General features: G+C 37.0%; 1 protein-coding gene across 30 annotated transcripts in view; it reads left to right on the forward strand.

Annotated features, from left to right (window-relative positions):
- NRXN1 (neurexin 1) overlaps positions 1-25775 on the forward strand; it is a 1176176-nt gene that overhangs the window by 1136015 nt on the left and 14386 nt on the right. For 20 of the 30 annotated variants that reach the window (XM_037806673.1, XM_037806657.1, XM_037806672.1 and 17 more), the window contains one exon: positions 10341-10428. In XM_037806673.1, the coding sequence (XP_037662601.1) occupies positions 10341-10428 (88 nt within the window). The remainder of the gene's footprint in view (positions 1-10340; positions 10429-25775) is intronic. The other 10 variants (XM_037806663.1, XM_037806658.1, XM_037806664.1 and 7 more) reach the window with 1 other exon arrangement.

Below are 25775 nucleotides of genomic sequence, written 5' to 3' on the forward strand. Positions count from 1 at the left end.
TTCAGTCATTCTCTCTTTTCAGTTAAAGATAATGTCAGTTTTTGCTATTTTTTTACCTTAAGTTTCCAGCCACAGGGTATAATGTGGAAACCAGTTATGAAGTTCCATTGTCACTTCTAGAGATGTTAGAAGGCAGATAAAATCTTTGAAAGAGTGTGACTTTGCACCAATTTTAATCTCCCACTCTTATGAGTTGTACTCCTGAAAAATAATCTATACTTTCTCACTCTTATGGGACTCATTATAAATGAGCAAATGTGACAAACATACATCTAGATGTACTGAGTTTAGAGTGAATGACCACCAGAGATAAGATTATTTGAAATGTGATGATTCAAGCAAATTCAATTTCTGGTGTAATATTTCTCCTATTTTTAAAGTCAAGATGAATCCCTTACTCATCTATATTTATTATATTTTCACAATCATTATTTTTCACAATCATAATTATTTTCATAATACCCTTTATTTAAACTGTAGATATTTAAAGAAGATAAGTCAGGTTTTCAAGGGTGATGATAACCTTTTAAGTCAGCTCTGTTGAATTTCTGTGATAGATGCTCTTGGGGATATAAAACATAGCCATAAACTTTATCCCACAGAAGTATTGGACATAAGATACAATGTATACCTAAGCAGTTCTCAAACTTAGATTTAAAGATAATTTGAAAAAAGCAAAATCTTGTACTCTTCTAACGCATTGTTTATGAGTTAATTACCATATAGTATTAATTCAATAGAAGGTACCACCATAGACAATGTCATGCTGTGACCACAAACACAGCCACTACAATAAGGAGCATTGTGCTACGTTAAAGAATTCCTTTCTCCCTCCCACCTTCCCTCTCCCTCTTTCTTTAATTAGCATATTTTACTAAGTGATTTGTTTTCCCTGTTTATCTACTCATTTATATGCTCTAGATATAATGGGGCATGAATTAGCAGTAAACTCTGGGTGCAGAGATAAAATAAATCAGATTGTCACAATCTTCTAAGTTATGGGGGAAGTGAATAAGGAGGAAAATTTGGAGCTCCAGGACCTGTGTCTCTGCCCTGGAGATCTGGCTTAGAGAAGAGGGAATCACAGTGCTGGGCACTTTTAGGTTACCAGTGAGATTTACACATTTGTCCTAAATAAGCAATGCCAAAATGAATCCTATCCTGGAGTAAAAGCAAGCAGCCCAAGAATAGCAGAATCAGTCCAAGATGATAGCTGTTGCTTATGAGAGGCAGAATCCTGGACAAGTAATTTTTTTTCCGTTAATCATCAGCATATTAGAAATTAAAGTGAGGTAGTTAAACATGCAGCATTCCAAATCCATGTTAATAAACCAAAGAATGAACCGAAAAGAATTGAGTAGTAAGATATAGAAGCTTGGAGTTCCAGTTCAACTATAACTAGCAAATATCAAATTCTCTTGGTGAATGGTTTAATTTCTTAGGCTACTGAAGCAAATAGGACGAACTGGTTTGGCTTAAACAATGGGAATTTATTAGTTTACAGTTTCAGGATGGGAAGAAGGCCAAATCAAGGTGCCATCAAGACATCATCAAGGCAATGATTTCTCCTCAAAGGCTTCTGGGGCTGGCTGCCAGCGATCCTTGGTCTTCATTTTGTCACATGGCAAGGCACATAGTGGCATCTCCTGGTCTCTCCATTTTCTTCCATATGTCATTGATCTCAGCTCCTTGCTTCTGTAGCTTTCTCTCTGTCTCTGAATTTCATTCTCTTATAAAGGACTCCAGTAATAGGATTAAGACCCATCCTGAGTGAGGTGGGTCACACTTTAACTGATAAGTAGCCTTATCAAATGTCCTACTTACAATGCTCTATTGAATTTACCCCATGTAAATGGATTAAATTTAAGAAGAGTTTTTCTGGGGTACAAAGAGCTTCAAACCACCACAGTGAATAAACAAAATAACATTGTGACATCTGCACCATACAATGTTTGCTCTCAATCACTGTCTGATAGGAAAACTAGTGGCAGTGCCTCTCAGATGGTGCTTATTTTTGTGAGGTCAGTATGGAACCTTGCACATATTTTAGATACAGTTTTAACGAAAGAAATCAGAAAGCCAATTTCTTGTTAATTAGGTCATTATTTCTAGCAATCCATATTTCTTCCCTGTTCCATACTCCTAACATCATGTGGGATAGAAGTTCTCATCGATTTCCAGGTTAAAGCTCTTCCAGGGGGACTTTAGGCGTGGTGTTACTCGGAGTAAAGAAATGCGTTGGACAGCTAGCTGCCTTTTACCCCTTCTAGTCCTTTGATTTTGAATCTCCAATTCTAGGGCCATCATGTAAATGAGAATGCCTTGATCAATGAGTGTATATTCAGCTTGCTTCTGGAGAAACAATCAATATTACAAATAAATAGTCAAATCCATTTATTTATTCCCAAGATGTACTAAGAGAGAATCTGACAAACCCTAATGAAGGTTGTATGAGAAGTACAAAGATAAATATCTCATTAGCTCTTAAATTGTGACAACAGTAGTTAATAAGAGAGATGCTAGAAGTTGGATGGCTTTTCATCAGTGACTTAATGAGAAGAGAGTCAAAGAGTTCATTCAGTTAATTTTGTAGCTAGAATGGCCTGCAGTATTCTAGATCAGGGAAAATATAGGCAGGAAAATATTCAGTAATTTACACTTTCTATGCGTCCCCAAGGATTTAGTTATGCATTTATGTGCAGAGACTTGAGGCAAGAGCCTTAAAATCTTTAAAAAAGTAATTTAAGGAAAGATTGCCATAAGTAAATAAAGAACTTTCTGAGTTGACTCCATTTCAAAGTAAGTGCAATTATGTCAATATGTGAATTTCTATAATTGGATTAAAAAATAATTTGAACTCTAGCTTTCATTTTGTTCCCCTTATAGTGTCACTTAATTTGCCACCATAACAAATGTTGCAGTAGCTGTGTTTATGTGTCCCCTTATGTTTTCTTCACAATTTTATTGATAACTTATCTAAAATATAATGCTCTCTCTCTTCCCACCTTTTCACTTATTTTAAATTCATTTTATCATATATTTTTGTAAACTACATCAAGTCCTTTAGAGAACAAGATAGTTTTAGATGGATAGATGGATGGAAGGATGAGTAGATGGATGGATGGATAGAAGTCATCTGAGGTAAGAGACAATCATAATGTAATCAGGGCCAGAATAATTTCATAGCTTTGCCATTAATTAGAAGTCTGATTGTGACCAAGATACTTAACTTTTCCAGCCTAAGTTTCCTGATATGTAAAATGAAGCACTTATGTCAGGACAAGAAGATACTGACTGCTAGAATAACATGATTTCACTCCCTTGCATGTTGCATGTGAACAATGGAAATTTTGATTTTGGAGGTTTATTGGTTAAAACTATCCGTCACTGGAATTTTACAATCATAATGTCTGCTTGGGCAATAAGGCCTGATTTCCAGTAAGGAGTTTCAGTTCAATTAATTAGAGCATTTGGTCACAAGGGTTGGACTAGTGTTTCATACCGATACAGCTAGAAACTTGGATTTGCATTTCCAAACATCCATCAGTATGTATCTAATTTGGAAATGGCCAAACCGTTTCTGAAAGTGCTTTGCCCAAATACAAAACAAATAGCAATGGGTCGCATTCTAATCTAATTCTAATCCAAATTCTAATTTGTGAGAATCCAGGAGGATAGACTATTCTGATGGCTTCTTGAAAGTTTAAAGAATTTACAGGCTTACTCCTTAAATCTTCCTTTGACCAACCTTTCTACATTGCCTTTGCTAAAATGTAAATGCAATTATAAGTTTAGAAGTTGTTAATAACTTACAGAAGTAGTAAAAAAAAAAAAAAAAGTAATATCTTTTTTTAAAAAAAAATTTTTGATTTCAAGTTTTCAGGCATCAGGTTTGCTTTCTATAGGTTTTCTACTTTGCATAACTTTGCTTAAAATAGTGTTCTCTTTTTGAGTAAGCAGGAATCCAGGTGTTTTCTTTCTCTAAATTGCTTTTAAATGCCTTATTCTGTGGCCTTATTCCCAGATTCCCATCTCTCCCTTTGAGTCTCGCTTTTTTGACAAGTATCGAATGCATGTAGAAATGAATGTCAGAATGAGTAAGACATAGCAATCATGTTAGTTTGGTGGAGTTTTTCTATCCAACCCACTTTCACTGTTCTGGAACCATTATATACATTTTAAACAGCCAAGAAAATTTTGAAGAAAATGGAATGGCTTTCAAGCCTATCTTTTTCCCAAGCAGACAGCTGATTTATGGTCACTTTTTGTAATAGTTCAAGGCATCAGTTGGGAAACAACATTGAAGAAATGTGAAAGCTGGCTGTTTTTCAGGGATATTTAAGCTTTGCCCTAAATATTCATGAATGCCAATGTTCAATGTTCACACATTCAAATTGGTAAATGAGTGTACAAAGAAGTTTTTTTTTTTTCTTTTTTGAGCAGGCACTTAACTATAACACTCAGAATAATAGCACCTCTTCCTGCATTCTGCTGAGATGCTGTTGTGAATATTGAAAGGCGTAATAGATACAGCAGCATTGTTACAGTTCAAAGAAAAGAAGCAATTTGAATTGAATTGTTATTTGTATTAATGAGTGATTTGCTCATATGCTTTAGAATAGAGTGGACACAATGAGTTATTTGCAGGCAGGGACCACAGTTTATGGCTCGATATGCAGTGAACATATTTTATGCCTACCGGAAAATAGCTATGCAAAGATGAGGTGCGTGGTATTTGTTTTTGACTAATTGGTACTCACAGTCTTTGTTATTCAGCTGCTAATGGATCTCAGTTTATTTGTATTTTTATTAAATTAGTGAACCTTGAGATTGACATCTTTATATGACTCTTACTACTCAGAAAAACAAACAAATATGAACAAAAATCTTGGTTGGGACAATGGAAATTACCATAGGATTCATGAAGAGTCTCTGAATTCCTTTTGTATTTTTAATAAGACTGTTGATTCATTAAAATTGCCAATTTGATATACTTAATGATTTGATTGGATCAAATCAACCCACTGTTTGATAACTGCATGTGTACATTACAATTGCTTTATTTTGGCAATCTTTCCTCTTGTTTTTGAGATTAGTGACTTCTACCTGTCCCCTAGAAACTTCTTGCCCCATAGGTTATCGACACAATGGGTCAGACCTTGATTGGGGAGTTTGTGGTGTTGATTCTGAATCTTGTCAGATTTGTTTTTCAGGGAAGCTCACCTAGTGATAAATCTTTGCTGGTGAGACTGTTAGACTCAGTCCTGAAAACCAGACATGAGAGCTTTCTCTCTTCCAGGGAATTTCATATAGAGAAAATGATCAATAGGTGCAAATGGCCATCAGTTAACCAAACATGTTACATTTCAGTTGGTGCCAAACTCAACCCATCAGGTGTCCGAATCAACTCACTCTGTGGCAGCGATAGGTTAGGTTAAATGTTATATAAGTGAACACAATTGCCTGCCACATTAATTTTTAACTTTGTATTTGGATATATAGCAGGATAGACTATTGTTTTTAGAAACAAAATTTCAATTAAAATTTTAAAATAAATTAAGGGTTATTTTGCTGATATCAGATTCACAGCAGACATCTTATTACACAGTTGGAATTTTCTCTTTTCCACCTTTTCTGAGGTGTCTTCGTTGACATTTTTCAGTCTTCACCAAAGCTGCTTTTCCATGAGGAATGAAGTTCAGGGACGATGCTGTTCATAGCTGGGTATAATATTACATGCCAGATATATCCATACTCTCATCAGATATTTTCACCACAAACATAAGCAATCAGGCTGTGTTTTTAAAAGTAAAAGCAAGTGCATGAACTGCAAATTCTACACTAAAGATGGTGGGGAAATGTTCCCTGAAGATGAGGAGAAAAAAACAGTAAAAATACATCAGTGCCAAAAGGGGGATGTGAAAGGAAATGAAATAAGCTTCAGTGGCAGAGAGATTCCAAAAGGAGCCGAGAGGTCACTCTGGTGGGCACTCTTATGCACATTTTAGACAACCCTTTTTAGGTTCTAAAGAATTGGGGTAGCTGGTGGTGGATACCTGAAACTATCAAACTACAACCCAGAACCCATGAATCTCGAAGACAGTTGTATAAAAATGTAGCTTATGAGGGGTGACAATGGGATTGGGAAAGCCATAAGGACCAAACACCACTTTGTCTAGTTTATGGATGGATGTGTAGAAAAGTAGGGGAAGGAAACAAACAGACAAAGGTACCCAGTGTTCTTTTTTACTTCAATTGCTCTTTTTCACTCTAATTATTATTCTTGTTATTTTTGTGTGTGTGCTAATGAAGGTGTCAGGGATTGATTTAGGTGATGAATGTACAACTATGTAATGGTACTGTAAACAATCGAAAGTACAATTTGTTTTGTATGACTGCGTGGTATGTGAATATATCTCAATAAAATGATGATTAAAAAAAAAAAAAAAATACATCAGTGTTTTCTCTATTTTCTAACCCACCGAAGGTCATCTCCCTAATAACACTAAATATTAAATAAATTGTTCAAATTGCTTACAATACATTAAAAGCATCCTTTCTCCCCCATCCCTATTACATTTCCCCCAAACCCCACAATGCGTGGCTCACCATAGAAAATGATAGGTTAAACTTCAGTCTCTCTTATTTCTTGAATTCTATGCAAGCCAATAAAGGTAAGGAGATCTAAATATTTTTAGTAGGCATTTTGACAAGAACGGATGTTTTTCATGTGCAAGTACAGACCACTTAGAATTAGGGAAGATCGGCATGGCATATTGACCTATAATTCGTTAAATGTACAGTTGGAGACACTTGTCTAAGTTGATTGTTATGTAAAGCTAATGTTTTTGTTTGATCACTATTCAGACTCTTTCAGCTGGTTGTCTCTTTTCTGAAAAAGACTGTAAACATCAGGGGAAAGTATACTAAAGAATAGAATTAATTAATGTGGCATATTTGAGTTCCTTTCTACCACTCTCTCAACAGCAATTAATGGAGAGGCAACTCCAAACACAGTGAATTAAATTTAAATTACACAGAATTGCCTAGAAAATTGTTCAGTTAATTCATCCTCCAAAATGAAATTTGATTTTTTCCCCTACACTTGAGCCACTTCTTGGTTTTTCATACTGTGATGATTTCTACAAAGGCACCTATTGATTTGAGAGCTTTTATTCACAAGTCTGCTGTTGATTTTTAATTTCTGAAAGAAAAAAATATATGACAAACAGGAGTATATATTCATTATTCTAGGAGAAGTTCATTAAAACTAAAATATAGTTTTACAAAAGGGTCATATACATATAGTGATTTCTTCCTACTATAATTTGTCTATAAGGGGTACTATTATGCAACATCTTTTGTTATTTTAGGTACTGTGTTCTGTGAAAGTTAACACTGAGAACAGTCTAACACTTTTCTGTTTGCCATAAAATTGTTCCAAAAGGCTGTGGAAGGTAGAAAATAGGTCAGCTTTTAAAACACAGTATTTAATTTTTTTTGATCTAGATAATTCAGTCTGCACGAGAAAATATCCACTGTCATCAATTTTTTTGCCCATGAATTTATTTTAAGTAGCAGCCTTTATTATTTATATTTGATGGTGGCCTTCTAATTCAGAATTTGAATCCAGGCAGATAAAGATAAAAGCTTACTTCATTCAGAGCAAAGTTCCAATAGGGCTATTGGGTTTTGATGTAAATACTTACATGGAGCCAAAAATTGAGAATGATTCACAAGAACAACTTTCAGTTTAATATTTAATTTTTTTATTTATACATACAGTGCAAATGTAGTTAATTAAATAGGTGCTGTATTGGTGAAATAATAATTATATAATGATATCTAAACTTTTGTAAGCATTTGCAGTGTTCTATTCTGCAAAAACACCATGAAATAGCTGCTATTATTCTCACCATTTTTCTGATTTATTTTATTTTTCAAATTTATTGTGAAAACATTTGCAGTGTTCTAATATTAATATTCTAATTTTTCAAATTTATTGTGAAAACATTTGCAGTGTTTTAGTTCTTTCTTATGTAATAATTTAATTCTTACAAAAACACCATGAAATAGCTACTATTATTCTCACCATTTTTCTGATTTATTTTATTTTTCAAATTTATTGTGAAAACTGAGGCACAGAATAGTTTTTAAAACTAGTTTAAAGCAGGCTTTCTCAGTCTCTGTACTATTGACATTTTGGACTGGGTAATTTATTGTGGAGAGGGTCTATCTTGTGCATTTAGGATGTTGAACAGCATCCCTGGTTTCTACCCTCTAGATGCCAATAGCAGCAGACTCCCCTTCCCACAATTGTGACAACCAAAAATGTCTCCAGGGCCTTGCTAAATGTCCTCTGGCAAGGAGGGTGGGAAAAAGGAGAGGGAGGACCTACAGCAAGAGGTGGCAGAGGGGAAAATATGGCCCCAGGGATGAGAACCAGTGGTTTAAAGGTATTATTCACATCCTCCTCCCCATACTAAGAACAAAGCATTTTGTTTTGTTTAAGTGCATTTCATGAGTGCATTTAAAATTCCTCGAGGAAAATGAGAAATTCACTTGCAAAACTGAAATTAATCCTTTAGAGTATCCACTGTGGTTGAGAATAAAAAATAACTCTTGCATTAGAAGTTGACTCCAGAAGGAAGAGATTATCTGCTCTAGGGTAAACTGGAACAGTTGACCTACAAAACCATATAATCCAATAATTTGTTACTGTCAAGTCACTTGGGACATTATCCCAAGAGAAGCTTGTGCACAAAGGAGGGTGGGTCTTTGCCTTTTCAGTCCTCCTTTAGTGAAAGATGCCTGTGTGACTATCATGTTGATTGCCCATATTTTTCACTGATATTAACAGTTACATCTCCAGGAAAACTGGCATTTTGAACTTCCCATTTTCAAATAAGAATAGCAAAAGTAATGAATCTAGAAATCCTCCCAAATGTCTCAGAGGAATTAAAAGCAGAATAATCTGAAACCAGCTCAAAATGCTATTTAGATGCTTGTATTTATTGAAGGTTAGATTATGAAGTATTAACATCTGAAGAAATGCCTGTTTTCAAATTATTAAAGACCCTGCACTTCAAAGATTTTCAAGCCTAATTCTTGTCACATAAATGCGTCAGATGTCTCAATTTTTCCCAAATGCCATAATTTTCTTAAATTTTATTTATTTATATTTTAATCTCTAATGATACTAGGCATACCTTTAACAAAAATGTCTTAGCATGGTTTTGCTTTTACTTTAACCTAGGACCTGTACTATTTTAATTCCACTTTTAAATGATGATGGCATCAAGGCAAGTAGACAGTTCTGAGTATTGTCTAAACAAGCATAATCTCCTTAATCCTTGCCAGATATAATGAGATATTTTCCTTTTGTACTTTGATTCTTTCTGTGTTACCTTAACATTAACCAAATCTGATGTAAGCCATCACAATTTCCATGTAATATCTAGGCTGAGTTTACTGCTGCTTGTAAGTGGAAGTAAAGAACACCCTTTGAAGCTTGTAAATGTGTTGATTATGTGACTAACTGCTAGGATTTACACGATCTGTTTTTTGTTAGTGATAGTTACCTTTTTTGCTGTAAGTGCAATGAATGTCTCAGAGAAAACTGTTACCTTTCTCCTCTTTGCCGTAAAATTCAATCTATTTCCCTCCCCCTGAATACACTTTTCATTTATTATGAAACCTTAATGATGTAAAGGCAACAGGGAAATAATACCTGCTATCTGAACGTTTCAAAGATAAGATTTGATTTTGGAAGCTCAACATGTGAAAAAAAAATGCCTTTAATGAACCGTATTTTTTTTCCTGTTTGCATCATTGAAAGATATGTCTAATTCTTTGCTTAATCTGTGTTTCCTAATAATGACAAGTTGTATCTCCAAGATTCAGGTCATGATATAAAAGGTTATGGCTGTTTTGCTTTTAAGAAGACAAGCACAAGTACTGCATAAAGCCCACTGATGCATACATTGCAGCGCTCCAGGGCTGTAATAAATTTCACGTCATCTGTGTATGCCAGATTGTTTTAAGCCTCTGTGTGCTACCCTGTGCAGCTTCTCTGTGTCTTTGAATGGATAGGTATCTGCAAGTTTCCATTTCCTCATGTAAAATAATCTACAATCAGGTTTTTAAAATATGCAAATACTTCCATGAAGGATCTAAAACAAGTTTACAAATTCAAGCTCTGTGTCCTTAGGAAGGCAAATCTTGAATCTGGGTTTTCAACAAGTACGGTAAACACAAACTGTGTTTTACTTGTGACTGAGACAAATAGGGGATGCATTAGGTCCCTTTAAATTAATCTACTGAATGTGCTTCTTTTGCAGACCACAGATGATATCCTTGTGGCCTCAGCCGAGTGTCCTAGCGATGACGAGGACATTGACCCCTGTGAGCCGAGCTCAGGTGGGTTAGGTTAGTCGACTTTTTTTCTTACTTTCTTTGCTTTAGTGTTAATCTTTTTGCATGCCATATTCCTTAGATGAGCCTTGCATTTATGTCTAGAAGGCCACTCTATTATCCAATGACTCTTTGTGTGACAAGAGATATGGATGCTTGCTTCTTACATGGATAAATGTCCCTGCATTTACTAGGGAAAAAATGAATCAAAAAAACAAAACCCATCAAGACCTTGAATTTCAGAAAAAGCAGTGGGGGACAGCACAGAAAGCTGGTAACGTACTATTCACTTTCCATTAGCTCACAATATAATTTTTGTGTATAATGGTATAATGGGCTTTCCTTTGGGTCACTTGTAGTAAAATTGTAAAGCTAAAATATTGCAGTGCATTTTGGAAAATTATTTGACCTTTCTACTGACAAAACGTCTCCACTATTCACATTGCCAGCATATTATCTTAAGTGATATATTTCTGAATTTCAGAAGTAAGAGTATTATGGCAGCACTTAAACAAACAGCAGGTAGAGTCCTTGATACATTTAATAGAGAAATATTTGCAACTTGCCATGTCTCCTAAAATGCAAGTTGATGCATTTTAACTCTAGTTGATGCGTAATTTCTCCTCCTTTTTTGTGATTTGTTTGCATCCCATGTGGTGTGACTAATGCATAAATATTGTTTTCATTCAGCCTCTATACTGTTAAGTTTTGGCTATAGATCCTGAAAATGAATGAATCACAGCCCAGGTTTGATTCCAAATATTCATAATTCCAAGTATCAAGGTAATTCCGTTAGTTTTCTTTATAAAGTAGTGCTTTTTAAAATTCAATAATTTTCTTGTTTAGGTCAACAAAATGAGTGAGGTATATATGGACCAAGCACTATCAGCTAGCTCACGACCTCTGTACCCCAGGAGAACTTCATGTCATAATAAAATAACTGACTTGCCTTCCTGCTATGAATGCCATCTTAAAATAATCCTACTCATTCTGAGATTTGGGTACAAAATGGTTTGGGCTGTGTGTCTTGTGTGTCCCTTTGAATATCACTTCCCCCCAGGGGTGACAGCTACCTAGCCTATCACACAAAGCCGTTGCTGAAGTGCAAGTGAGGAAGAGAGAAGCTCAGCAGTCACCTTTCAGCAGGAGGGGATTTGGGAGATCTGGCCCGGGCTTGTTCTCTTCCTCCTTCCTCTGGTCTCCACCCCAGAAACCAATACTCTCAGCCCCAGAATCATCTTTCATACAAGATTATCAAATCTCTGACTATCATCCATTCTGTTCCCTCAGATCGTTAATCTCCAAAGCCATTCCCCCTTGGTTGTCTGGTCATGTATACATCAGGTCACTTCTTCATTCTATCCTGGGCCCCTTTTCTGTGATCTTGCCTTGTTTTGCATTGGTATTCAACTCTCTCTCTGTTAGTCAAAAAAAAGTTACTGCTTTGGCCCTTTTTTTTTTTTTTTTTTTTTTAATCTATGTCAGTCCATCTCTCTGCCTTCTCCCTCCCTCAGGTATTCTCTTTCCCCATTTCTTCTATGTTCACATTTATCTAGGTCATGAAGTCATCCATTAGTGAGTAGAAATGTGTTGAATTATTCTTTCTGTTCCTTTCATTGCCAATAGCAATTCCTTCTGAGACCCCAGTCTAGTTCTGCAGTGCCCTATCCAACTTCTGGACTTTGCAGACATGTCTCTTTACGGTTTGCAAATAATTTGAAGCTTCTAAGTGAGAACCATGCTTACAGTGGCCTATTCCAAATAAGATTATTCTTGAAAGAATTCTGGGTTCTGAAGTAATTACTCAGCCATTCCCTGGGTTTTAGTACCTGAGAAGGATTTGGTCAGGGAGGCAAGAAAACATCATGTATGGGAGTATAGGCAGTAGAGGAATGGGTCCACAATTGTTTTTATTCATATTAAGAGTTGGAAGGCACTTTGCAAATTTCAGTTCTTCTACTTAATAGTATCAAACAAATATGTGGAGAAAAATATCTGTGCTAGCATTTGAAAGTAAACTGAATTTTATTTTTATAACTATTATGGACACAATTATTTAACTTGCCATGAAATATGTATAGATGCCTACAGGCTACAGTTTTAATGTAAACCTTTTATTTTGCAATGTTTGCTTCCCATTTACTGTCCCAGACTAGTATCTGAACTGGTGTTTTTGTTGTTGTTGTTGTTGTTGTTGTTCATTCAGCAAGAGTTTATTGAGCATTTACTATATTTTAGATACAAAGGATCTAACTTTGATTAAGACACACAACATTCTTGCCCTCATGCACTTTAGTGTCTAGAGGAGAAAACAGAGAGGAAAGCATCCAGCTTACATGAAAAAGTCAGAGGTGCTACAATAGTGGAAGTGCAAATAACCTCAAAAATTTCATACACCAACTACAATATGTGATTCTGACACTTACTACCTGGAGTTAGGTGAGATTTATCAGGTGAAGAGCACAGTCCTCACAAGACTGTCCTCAATTAAGACACTGGCTGCAAGTCTGGAAGTTCAGACCACCCAACTTCTGACCAACTGGCTAAAAATTCAGGGACCCCCACCATGCTCTCAGGTTTGATAGTTCTCCAGAATGACTCACAGAACTCAGGAAAGTGCTATAGTGAGGATTATAGTTTTATGACAGTGAAAAGGATTCAGAATAAGATGAGAAATACAGGATGAGGTTTGGGAGAGTCTCAAACACAAAGCTTCTATATGCTCTCCACGAGTCAGAATGTCACTCTCTCAGCACATCGATGTGTATTATCAATCGTGGAAGGGCTCTCAAGCTTCAGGTGTCCAGTTTTTTATTGGGGTTTCATTACATAGGCATGATCAATGGAGTCAATGCCCACATGGTTGAACTCAATCTTCAGCCCTCATTCCCTTCCCAAAAGGTCAGGCAGATAGGACCCGGCTCAGAGCTCCAACCCACTGACCACAAGGTTGGTCCTTCTGGTATGGCCAGCCCCCGCCCCATCCGTCCAGCTCATTAGATAGGCTATTAGGTGTGGTGGTACTGGCAGTGGTGGGCATTCCTATCAGGGGAAATTCCAAGGGACAGCTCTTAGGAACTGGGGTCAAAGACCAGCCATGTTTTTTATTATACAGCAGCATAGACTAGAAATTTTCACAGGAGGACCTAACCCAGTCTTGTGGGCATGGAAGATAACTCATAATAAATGTCTTCAAATTGAGACCTGGAGGTGATTTGGTGGTTGGCCAGGTTGGAGGAGATGGCTATAAAGAAGGTGGAAGGGGGAGGATTTTAGGCATAACCACAGCATGTCTGAAGTTCAGAGATGAGAGGGACCATGGCACCTCTTGAATAACAGAGAAGTCACATGTGTGAGATGCCAGAGGGGAGGGTGAGAGGCGAGGGTGGAAATGCAAACAGAAGCAAATCAGGTAGTATCCTTGTCAGCCATACTGAGGGGTTTGATTTTTATCCTAAATGCATTGCGAAAACAACACAAGACCTTAACTAGATGGGACTAGCTGTGTATGACTGCAGTGTGGATAACGGAATGGAGGAAAATAAGCCTGGGACAGGTAGACTGGTTAGGAGGCTATTGTGATGATCCAAGGGGAGATGATGACGACCTGGAATAATGTAGAAGCAATAAGGATAGAAAACATGAACATGCAATTAAGAAATATTGCAGAGGTAGAATCTTTAAGATATGATAGTAGAATGAACATGTTGGGGAGGGAAAGGGCCTGGATGTTCTGGTTTGTTGCTTGGACAACTGCATGAAAGAACACACATAAATTGGCCATGTGGGTCTGGGGTCTCACCCAGGAAAGACACTGCCTGGGACTTAAACTTTGCCATGGATCATCTGCAAGAGAATTGGACAGGAGGTGGTAAAGGGGCAGGAAAAAGAAGGCAGCATGGAAAATTCACACAAAAAATTAATTCATCAATATTGGAAAGCATGCTGTGCTACTTAAAATAAAAAAAAGTAGAACTTACCAAATTTGCCCATCTACCCCTGCCGTGACTAGATATAAAACCTTAGATAACTCTCTTAGTCTCTCTTGGCCAGGTTTGTTCAGCAGAAAAACATGACCACTTATTTATCTGTGTGTGTGTGTGTGCGTGTGTGTGTGTGTGTGTGTGTGTGTGTGTGTGTGTAGTATACCAGGAAAATGAAAGGTAGTTGCGGTCTTCTGCAACTAAACATTTTGTTATTACACAGTTTTAAATACTACATAAGTCATGCAGATAAAAGGTGTTACAGGTTTCTGAGGAGAGCATCATCACTTAACAAATTGATTCTTTGTCACATGGAGGACCTGGCATGCAGAGCATGTCTCTGACGGGCAGGGCAGAAGGAGGGCTCCAGTGTTGCCCACCTGAGCAGAGGGAGTCAAGGGATCTTAGGACATCTGTCTACTCATTTCCAAGCTGAGGAAAGAGGAAGGCAGTGACTTTCCCAATTAAGGATTCTCTCCTGTGGTGAGAGGTGTGTCAGCTCAGGAAGAGACACCAGAAGTGTGGCACGTCGCACTGGCTATATCGCCCACATATCGAGATAGAGCAGTTGATTGGTTGAGATATGACTTGCAAGACTCATAGGTCAGAGAGAAGAGGGACCTGCCACAGGAAGAGGAAGGGTCCGCTGGCCTCAGCACTCACCTGATATCTCTGCAGCCAGGCTCCTGATTCAGAGTAGCAAATATTTCAAGATCCCCAAAGTGCCTTGCATTTTTTTTGCATACTTTGCAAAAGCTGATGCCACACTGCATACAAGAGGAGACCCCTGTTCCAGTTTGCTAATGCTACCATTATGCAAAATACCAGAAATGGATTGGCTTTTATAAAGGGGGTTTATTTAGTTACAAATTTACAGTCTGAAGGCCATGAAAAAGTCCAAATTAAGGCATCAACATGAGTATACCTTCACCAAAGGAAGGCCAGTGGTGTCTGGAAAACCTCTGTTAGCTGGGAAGGCATGTGCCTGGCATCTGCTAATACTGGGTTGTGTTCCAGCTCCCTCTCAGCTCCTGTGTATTCTTCAAATTGCTGCTCTTGGGGCATTTTGTCCTCTCTTATCTTCTCCAGAGCAAACTCTGGGCCAGCATCTCCAAAGTGTTAGCAAAAGCCTACTTTCAGCGGTCATCTCCAAAATGTCTCTTTCAGCTGCTTCTGTTTGTGAACTCTTTTATAGGACTCCATTGATTAAATCAAGATCCACCCTGAATGGATGGGGTCCTTATCTCCATGGAAATAATTCAATGAAATGTTTCACCCACAGTTGATTGAGTCACATCTCCATGGAAACAATCTAAGGATTCCAACCCAATCAACACTAACAAATCTGCCCCCACAAGATTACGTTAGAGAATGTGGCTTTTGGTGGGATATAATATATCCAAACTAGCACAACTCCAAACCTCTATGCTGTTTATCTGTCATGCCAGGACATTTTTCCTTGTATCCGATATTATCTGAGATCCTCAAGCATGCATAGTTCATATAAAGAAGTGTCTGGTTATACATTGAGATATACACACATATATATGTACATATGTGAGTGCATATGTATGTATATATTGATAAAATAAAAGCTTTTAATGCAATTTAGGATCTCGCGGATTTGAGTGATTTGGGCAGCATCCCATTCAGAATGTAGAAACACTGCCTGGGAGTGGAAAGGGGAAGCTCACATAGGGTGAATGCAGAGGCAAGTGAGGAAATATTCTGATTGGCTGACATTAATTTTCCTATTTTCCTTTTTACATGGCAGGGGGTGTCTTACCAAATGGGGAGCAGATATACAATATACATTGATCAATGTGGTATGCTAGTCCATTCTGATAAGCTATCTCTACTGGACAGAAACTAGTTTTATCACCAAGTGTTGCCTACCTGCATTTCTTAGGCTGTGTTCCTTTTTCTTGGAAAGCCCCTGCAGGTCAGTTGTTTTGGTCTTCTGGCAAAGCCCATCCCAGGAACTGGGTCCCTCCTGGCAATGCCCAATGGAGGTGGCAATTTATTTTCCTTAACATAAATAATAAATATTTATATTCATATTTGATTTTGTTTTCCCAACTAGTGTTTTCTTGAGGGCAGTTGATTTTTTTTTTTTCATTGTTGTCCACAGTTTTAACCCAGTGTTGAAAACAGTACAAGCCCTTGCTAATAACTGCTGATTTTCCTCTGGCCTGATCCCTCTTTACACAGAGCTAACATCCTTTTTATACAGAGCCCTCACCTAGAATTACTAGAAAATCCAGTGTGAAAACTCTCATTATGCTGAACATTGTCACTTTTTCTTTTCTTCTGGAGTTCAGTTCTTCTAGCCATTGCTTATCAGTCTTAGCAACCATTCCTTACAGATTTATTTACTGTCTCTCCCTTTCTCTGGGGACACCAACCCTAAGAACAGGTGTTCAGAGGAGAAGAAAGAGAGAGAGGGAGATTTCCCTTTGTCATCCTCTTCTCCTTTGTGTTCACCCATGACTTTGGTCTGCTTTGTTAAATGTAACACAGTGGAAAGTGAGGATCAACTTATTTTGATAGCCATACTCCAGGTGGCCTCTATTTTCTTTAACATGCTTATGACTCTCTGAAAGAATCCTGCTTACACATCTTATTTGTTTACCGGTCTGTTAGAATATTGCCTGCATCCTACCACAAGCAGGAACGCTCCATAAGGACAGAAACCTTGTTTGTCTTGTTCCCTGCGTGGACTTGTTCTGTAAAATTTAATTCACCAAAGTCTGTTATCCAAAATACAAGACACAGCAGCTACAGCTGATGACAGATGCTGCAATACTTTTGTACCAAGCCTGGTGTAACTGCTCATCCTCTCATTCAGTGGCACTTTCCTCACTCCTGACTTGTCAATCCATCAATTCCCTTTAAGGCTGAAACTTCAAAATCTTTTGCTTCTGTGGGTTCATTCACTGAATGTAGTCTTTTCTGTGATTTCATCTCTCCTGGTCTTGATGGATTTTTTTTTAATGCAATTTTATTGAGGTATTTTCACACACCATATTTGGTGGAGTATTTTTTAAATGGTCTGTCTTTTAATATTGCATGTGTACATGAGATCCGTTTCTTACATTAGCTTTTGCTGTCCAGTTTGCTGTGATTTTTTTCCATGCCCATCTTTAATAATTCATACAGTGTTTTTCTTTTGGCAGCATTGGCTCTGTTTCTGTGACACTTTCCTATGAAATTCTTAGTTTATCTTTTTTTCCATGCCCATCTTTAATAATTCATGCAGTGTTTCTCTTTTGGCAGCATTGGCTCTGTTTCTGTGACACTTTCCTATGAAATTTTTAGTTTATCTCTTTTTTATTCTATCTTTCAACTTTTTTTTTTTTGAATAGAAATCTACATTTATATCCTGTTTGAAACTGGATATTGCTTCATTATAAGAAGCCCCCTCTTTTTTGCAGGTCTGTGCTTCTTAATATATTGGTTTTCTTAAATTTCTTTTCCTTGCTTGCTTTTCATTTTGAATACAAATATGAAATAACATGGACCAAAATTGTAGTTGCTAATGTTTCTGCTTATTGGATTCTGTTAGATATATCTTGATATAAATCATTTCAGATATCAGCAGGTCATATTTAAGTTAAGGAGACTGAATTTTAGAAAATAATATATCAAGCTAAATATTCAAACGGATATATCTGCTATGCACTTTTGCTTCTCTTTAAGCAAATGAAAGCTGATCTTTGTAGAGGGATGCCTGATTACTTTTACAGGTGGGCTGGCCAAGTCTTTTGTGTATTTCACCCCAAAGTTTTTTCAAGGCCCTTGAATATTTATATATGAAAGTTTTCTAATCTTTCTAATCTTTCCCCATTCCCTCTTCAAAAAAATGGATGCTCTCTGAACATGTGCCATGTTCATTATTTAGGTGCCTTCCTAGAGCCAATAATAAAACAAATAGGGAAATCTGACATGTTCTTGAGTACTTTTACCAAGTGTTTGATAAATTGAATTACTGTGTGGTTCCATCCAGGCCCCTTAAGGAAGGTATAAATTGTATATCTGGTGGGATGTCAGTGTCATTATGTATCAAGTATGTATCAAGTCTTACACTGTGCCCACTGCTATGTTAAGCTCTGGGATTACACTGGGGAACAAAAGTAGAGGGTTTGCACCTTGCATTTTTTTTCAACTAGGGGACATACTTCATTCTACCCAGATGGTAGCCTATTCTTTATTTTTATGTTTCCTCACTTTTGAAATGAGGAAAATATCACCTATTTTTTAGGGTTGTTGCAAGAATTAAAAGTAGTATATTTTGATTCTGTTTATATGGAATATCCAGAACAGGCAAATCTAATAGTAAGTAGATTGGTGGCTGCCAGGGGTTGTGTGGAAGGGGAATGGAGAGTGACTGACAATGGGTACAGGATTTCTTTTAGAATATTTGATGAAAATGTTCTGGAATTAGAGAGAGTGATGGCTGCACAACCTTGTAAATATATACTAAAAGCCACTGAAAGGGTGAATTTTATGGTATGTGAAATATATCTCAATAAAGCTGTTATTTAAGAAAACAAAAACAAACAAACAAAAAAGCAATATATTTAAAGCTCCTACTATAATGCCTGGCAAAAAGTAGAGCATAAAGGGTGGCTAGTCTCTTCCCTGCTTCAGTTACATAAAAAAAAATAATATTCAAGCTATTTTTTGCCTTTTACATAATGCTGTTACTTTTCTTGGCTGAAAATTGATGGGCAACTAATGAGACTACTCAGGTCTCCTGATGGGAACTGTACATGTTGAAACTAGATCAGGGACAACCCCCTGGGTGAGAACACATGGAAGTCAATTATATTTGATTCTAGCCACACTGTCCTGCATGGTTAGCATTGGACGATAACTTTGCATTGGTATAAACAGTATTTTAGAATATGAGAGGGTAGCTATGCCATCCTGGAGGTCTAATTAAACCCCAGCTAGTAAGTGACAGGTACAATTCTGCCTGTGTTAATAACTGCCACTGATAACCAGGTCACAGGCCACCAGTGTCCTAAAATGCCTAGATTCAGCTGCATGGGCATGTGACAGATGGATGACCTTTTCTTCATTCACACTTTGTCTTTAAAGCACTTGCATAGTCTGTGCTTTTCGCTCAGCCTAGAAATAGGGTTGTTTTATTGAATGAATTAGTATATCGAAAGCAGGTTGTAGAACAGTACCTTGCTCATATTAAATGATATATGAGTATTTGCTGTTTCTACTAATTGTGTTGTGTAGGTAAACATTGTTTCAAAACATCTTTTTTCCACCTAAACATAAAGTTTTTATAAAACATTTATTTGAAGCCAAATATTTTAGATTCACTTAGTAAATAGACAAAATGGCAACCTACAAACCACTTAACATTCCAAACTAGTCTTTAATCTTGTCAGTACATCTGCTATGGAGGCTCTCTTCTGCATATACTCCTGTCTCAGAACTCCTGAAGAAGTTTGCAAACGTATATTTTATGTTGATATTGGAGGCATTAAATGAAGACAGTGACCTTCTTTGGTGTGAGGGCTTGCTGATGAATGACTCTGATTTGTCATTTGTTACTAAGAGAACACAGGACTAGTTCTCTTTCCTGGGAGCCCTATTCAAGAGGGACCATTTCCTCTTAGACTTATAATGCTAGGATTAATTTGTCCTTTCACTTTTGGTTGGGAAGCTGATAGGACTTTGGACCACTTTCAAATTGATTAAACCTTTGTCAAACTAGAAAAACAGAAAAACTCCATTGAATAATAAAATATCTGTGTAGTTATAGGAAAAGGGAAATAATCATTAATTGTGGCACTCTCTTAAATGCTAGCTAAGACAATAAGGTGGTCAGTACAGCCACTCAAAAAATAAACATTGATTGCTTATCAATTGGATCACACTGATCACAGAGTATGTAAATAATGACCAGTAATCATGACTAGTAGTGAAGATTTATTCTCTGCTATTATTATAGTATATAGTATTATGCTATACTACTAAGTATATAGCATATAATATAGAATAATACTAGTATAGTATTATTGTTCCAAGTACTTTACAAATGTCATTCATCTCATTATTTTGTGAAACTATGAGGTATTTTCACAATCAAGGTGATTCAGAGAGATTAAGTTGCTTAGTGTAATATGAGAGACTGAGTAAACACTCTCAATTAGAAAAGGTGGGTTTTTAGTTTCTTGGAATGCAGAAGGTTGTTTCTTCCAGAATTCAAGCACTTCACAAATATAAGATCAATTTTGAAATGTTCATTTAAATAATTCCATGGCATAAATTTAAATTTGATGGCAAAATTTCCTTTACATGTATTACTATTCATTAGGCTAAATTTGCTGCAATTACCATGCAATTTTGAGTGGTTTTCCAGTGTGCTATTTTGAGAAAAGATCAAAGGATTTCTATTGAACTGATTCCATTAACCATATTAGAAATAAAGATATGTATATTGAACAAGGTGCATCTTTTCATTAAATAAGAAATCACAATCATTTAAAGGAACATGTCATATTTTTGAGCCTGATTAGAAGACAATTTTGTTCTACATTTAAATTTTGAGGATTTGTTATGTAATTATTCAAAAGCAAGTTTATTTAGCCCATAATAGCCAACACATTGCGGTTAAAAGGGAAGTTTTGAGCTGCAGCCAGAAAACAGCAGTAATGAGTGTTCCAGTTTTGAGAGCACCCGGAGCATCTCCTGAGCACCCGGCCAGAGGTCAGTGCTGAGGACCTCGCTGCCATTTAAGTGCACAACAGAGTGGCTGGAGTCTGAACACGGATGGGCTTGGTTGGCTGTCAGGGTGCCGCATGCTACTGTGCAATACTTTTTTTCCACATAAATTTAATTCTCCAGAAATTAAAGTTAAAGAAATGCTGCATGGGTAAAATAGAAGACAGTCCCCAGACATCATTCTCACTCATCTTTCCCTTGCTTTTCTGAGGGCAGTGAAGAGGACTCCAACTTTCCAGGCAACTAGAATTTTCATTCACTAAAAATGAGATCCTACCTGGAGACCAGGAGGAAACAATGTACAAGCAAAAGGGATTTATTTTGGCAGAATTTTTTTTTTTGTATTATTTAATTGACCTCCCTGGAAATTTATGGACATTTTCTTAACAAGCTAATGGAATGATCTTTGTCACACTTTAGAAAAGCTCCTAACAGCATTTTGTAGTAAAGAATTGTGATGTTCATCAGGGAGTAAGTATTAGTTATGGTCTGGACTTTGGGGGTGGATGCAACTGGTTTGAGATGCAGCCCTTTCCTGGCCTTGGGGAAGTTACTTAGTATTTTTGAGAATCAATTGCCTAGTCCCTCAAATGGGGATAATAGGGTTGTTACAAGTTTGAAAGAAGAAGATGCATACACAGTGCTTAGCAGAGTGTTTGGCACACAGTAAGGGTTTAACAAATAATTGTAATGAATCCAACAGTTAGTGGGGGACACATTACTCCTAGAGTTGTACTAGTGGATGCATTATGCTACTATGTGGTGATGCCTCTTCTAAGGCATACAGATTTGATCTGAGTGAAAAATGAGCACAGTGAGTTCCTTTTGTTGTTTGAGATAGTGAGCTCTATCAAACTTCCTAACATTATGATTGGCAGTCAAAAACAATTATTTAGTAAGTAAGTGAGTTTGCTGAGTTAAATTAAACATTTACTTGAAAGTCTGTAAAAACAAAAAACAAAAAACAAAAAAGATGGATGGCTAAAATAAGTTACAGAAAAATCTGTTCACTCCTGAGTACGGTATATGTTCTTAGGCTATCTACATGTATCTGACCTTAAAGTATTGATAACTAGTTTTATATCACATTAAAAAATACTAAAATACCATAGAAACATTTCTAAATATGGTGCCTGTCCCATTGACCTTTGAAAGGAAACATTTTGATATATTGCTGTGCTGTAAAGTATTCACCAACCTTCAAGGGATTTAGAAAAGTACAGGACAAGTTTATCTCTTACAAAAATGAAATCCAGGAAGAGTGAAGTCATGTTCTCTTGTAATTTGTGTCAAATAACTGCTTTGATGATGGAATTGGTTTCCTGTGGAGTTTTTTGGTACCTCATTAATTACTTTTCCTCAGATGATATCAGAGGTTAGCCAACATATTCTGAATTCCACTCTGCCAGCCATGCTGCCTCCATGAATACCCCGTGTATGCTGTGTGCTTTCTTTGTTGGCTCCTGTGCTTCAAGGAGGAGGGATGGGTCCTAGGAATTGTCTCCTTAGAGCCCATTGGCTTGTTGATTAAATCCCTCTTGTCATGAATGGCTCCTTACCCATTAGCAGAGTGTTATAAAAAGCCTGGCATTGGTAATAACATAGGGAAGGCAAAGATACTTTATGAATCTGCCATACTTAAAACTGAGGTACTAAAAATGCCAGTACAGCCAGAGGCCATCAATTAAATAAACAAACAAGTAAAAAGAGAAGTACCAATGTTGCCACATCTATACCCACACTCAAATCTATGTTCCACTGAGTAAACTTTGGAAGTCAGAATTTTATATGAGTTCAAATCCCAGTTCAGCCATTTGTTATGTAACCAGAGGGAAATCATCATATCTCTGTGTACTCGATTTTTCTCATATGCAAAATGGCATGAATAACATTAAATACTCGTGGCATTGTTATGCTGATAGAATGAGATAATGTATCTAAAGCACTTAGAGTCTGCTAATATAATTGGCTTTTACCAGTAATACTAGCCGCAATAACTGAAGAGTAAACTTTAAGTATCATAAATGGGGAAAAATTCTATGTCCCTCAGAACAAGGGAAATGTTATTAATTGGCACTTTAGCATCTGGAAAGTTTTTAAAAGAATTTCTGAGTTTTATCAGTGTAAAACTTTTCTCAGTAATCACTATGAAACTAGTAAGACAAGAGCAGTATTTCAGCTTCAGTATTTAGGTTGCCAGGGTGGGCAGGACACGTATCAATTACAATTCTTCTTTTGTGGTCTAAAAGTTTAGCCTCTGCCCCACAGAGCTTTCCACAGAGCTTTTGGGAGCAGGAATGATTAGCTCTCCTGCCTGCTCTTATGCTCTGCTTGCTCTTCTTCCTAAAACATTCGGGAATGCTCTGGGCAGCATGACTTAACCCACACACCCTCCCCCTATGATGGATGTCTTCTATATTTCCTAATTCTAGGCTTGACTTGCTACTCTCTGATGGTCTAGAGGGGAAGCTGTCTAATCTTTCACCTCAGCTATTGTACTTTCCCCAAAAAGAATGTACTCTTTTCCCAACAAAAGAAAATTGAGACAGCAAGAGCTTCATGTCAGGAATACAGAGATGATCGCCCAAAGTGAGTAGACCCACTGTTGAATTAGGAAAGCAGAAGGGCTTGGGCTTCTGTAGATGCTGTGCAGGAATCCAGCTCGAGGAGCAGACGCCTGGGCCCCCACAGGTGTACTGCGGAGTTGTGTTTCATCCAGGGGACACCACGGAATTTCCGAGTAGGAAAGGAAGGAAGGGAAGAAAAATTGACCTAATGATTTTATAAAGAAACCCTAAAACCTAATCAAAAGAGTTACTATTTCAAAGATAATAAATCTTGCTTTCAGTGTCAATGTCATGACACCTAAACACATAAAATATCAAAATCAAATTTTGAAAGAGGAAGAAATTTAATTCATGTTAACCGCAGGAGCCAGACAGAGCCATATAGATAGGAGGGTTCACAGATAAACAAAAACAAGCTCCACATGGAGCACCACAATTGATGGCTTGAAACAACATGCCCCAGAATGTAAATGACCATTTATGCCACCTGAGCTCATGGTGTCTCTATCCATGAAAGGGAGGTTTGAACTACAGCTACCCCCACGGAGATGAGTTTCCTTGGTGTTGGCTGCCATAGCGGACTGAGCTGTGACATGCAGTAACACAATGCAGAATCGTCTGATTGTTGGGCTAGCAGCTGATTCAGTACCTTTTGCATGACAGACACAGGGAAAATAATCAGACCATCACTGCTTTGGTGTATCACTTTATTCTTCTCAGAGCACTTTCACAATTTATTGTCCTACCTGATCTGAGCCTCACAATAACCCTGTGAGGTAAGTAATGTGGATGTCATTCTCATGTTTCTTTTTTTGAAATTTTTATTCTAGTAACATTTATACAGCCTAAAATTCCCCCTTTTAACCACATTCACATATATAATTTCACAATGTGGTGCTACCATCCATTACCAAAATTTTACAATCATCTCGAATAGGAACTCTGTACAATATTTCCTCATTGCCTAACCCCCAGCCCAGTCCCTGGTAACCAGTATTCTAGATTCTGACTCTTGAGTTTGCTTATTCTAATTGTTTCATACCAGTGAGATCATACAACATGTGTCCTTTTGTGGCTGGCTTATTTTGCTCAACATGATGTCTTCAAGGTTCACCTATGCTGTTGCATGTATCAGAACTTCAGCCCACGAATGGATAAAAAAAATTGTGGTATATACACACAATGGGAATATTATTCAGCAGTAAAAAGGAATGAAGTTCTGACACATGCATCATATTTCTGTTAAAGAAATGTTAGCTGAGGTTAATGAATTACCCAAACTCACTCAGCAAGTTGATAGGTGCAGTGCCTAGACTAGAACTTAATGTCTAATCTTATATTTTTTTTACGATTTTGCATTGCTCTTCTAAGATTCAGAGGGCATGCAAACTCTTTCTGTTGGAAAGGACAGATAGGTTGCAGGAGGTAAAGTGGAGCATGGTTACAAGGGATACAACGGGTGCTTAGAATAGAGGCCTAAAGTGTTGTGTCCTTTAGGAAAGGATATAAAATGAAATAATAATAGATAGTTCTGCAATCATAAGAAATGCAAACACACTGAATGAATAAAATAGTAATTACCAATGCAAAGACCTGGGTTTGAAACTTGGTTGTGCCACTTATTCTTCAAAGCCTATACAACCTAACCTCTTTAGGACTCAGTCGTCTTCTATGAAGTAGCTATATCTATGCCACAGAATTGTTATGCAGAATACAAGAGATAAAATGCATAAAGTGCACAATATGAATTCTACCATATAATAATATTTCAGTAAAGGTAGTAGCTGTTAACTAGGTAAGAAAAGAATATTAAGGGTTGCGGTGAAAAAGATTCAGAAGTCATGGTAGCTGTTTCAAGCATCAGTTGACAATTCAGTAACGTTAAAATGTGTCTATTAAGGATAAATCCATGCATGATTTGGGAGGAATTTAAGAAAAAGAGCTTTCATAATGCAACATATTTAAGGAGTTAATCCTGAGGCATTGTGAAGTCTTTCCTGGAGCTCTTCTGCAGCTTGACTGTAACTATAAATCCATGATAAAAAGGTACTCTAGCAATTTCTGT

This window comes from Choloepus didactylus, chromosome 17 (assembly GCF_015220235.1).
Source record: "Choloepus didactylus isolate mChoDid1 chromosome 17, mChoDid1.pri, whole genome shotgun sequence".
NCBI lineage: Eukaryota > Metazoa > Chordata > Mammalia > Pilosa > Megalonychidae > Choloepus > Choloepus didactylus.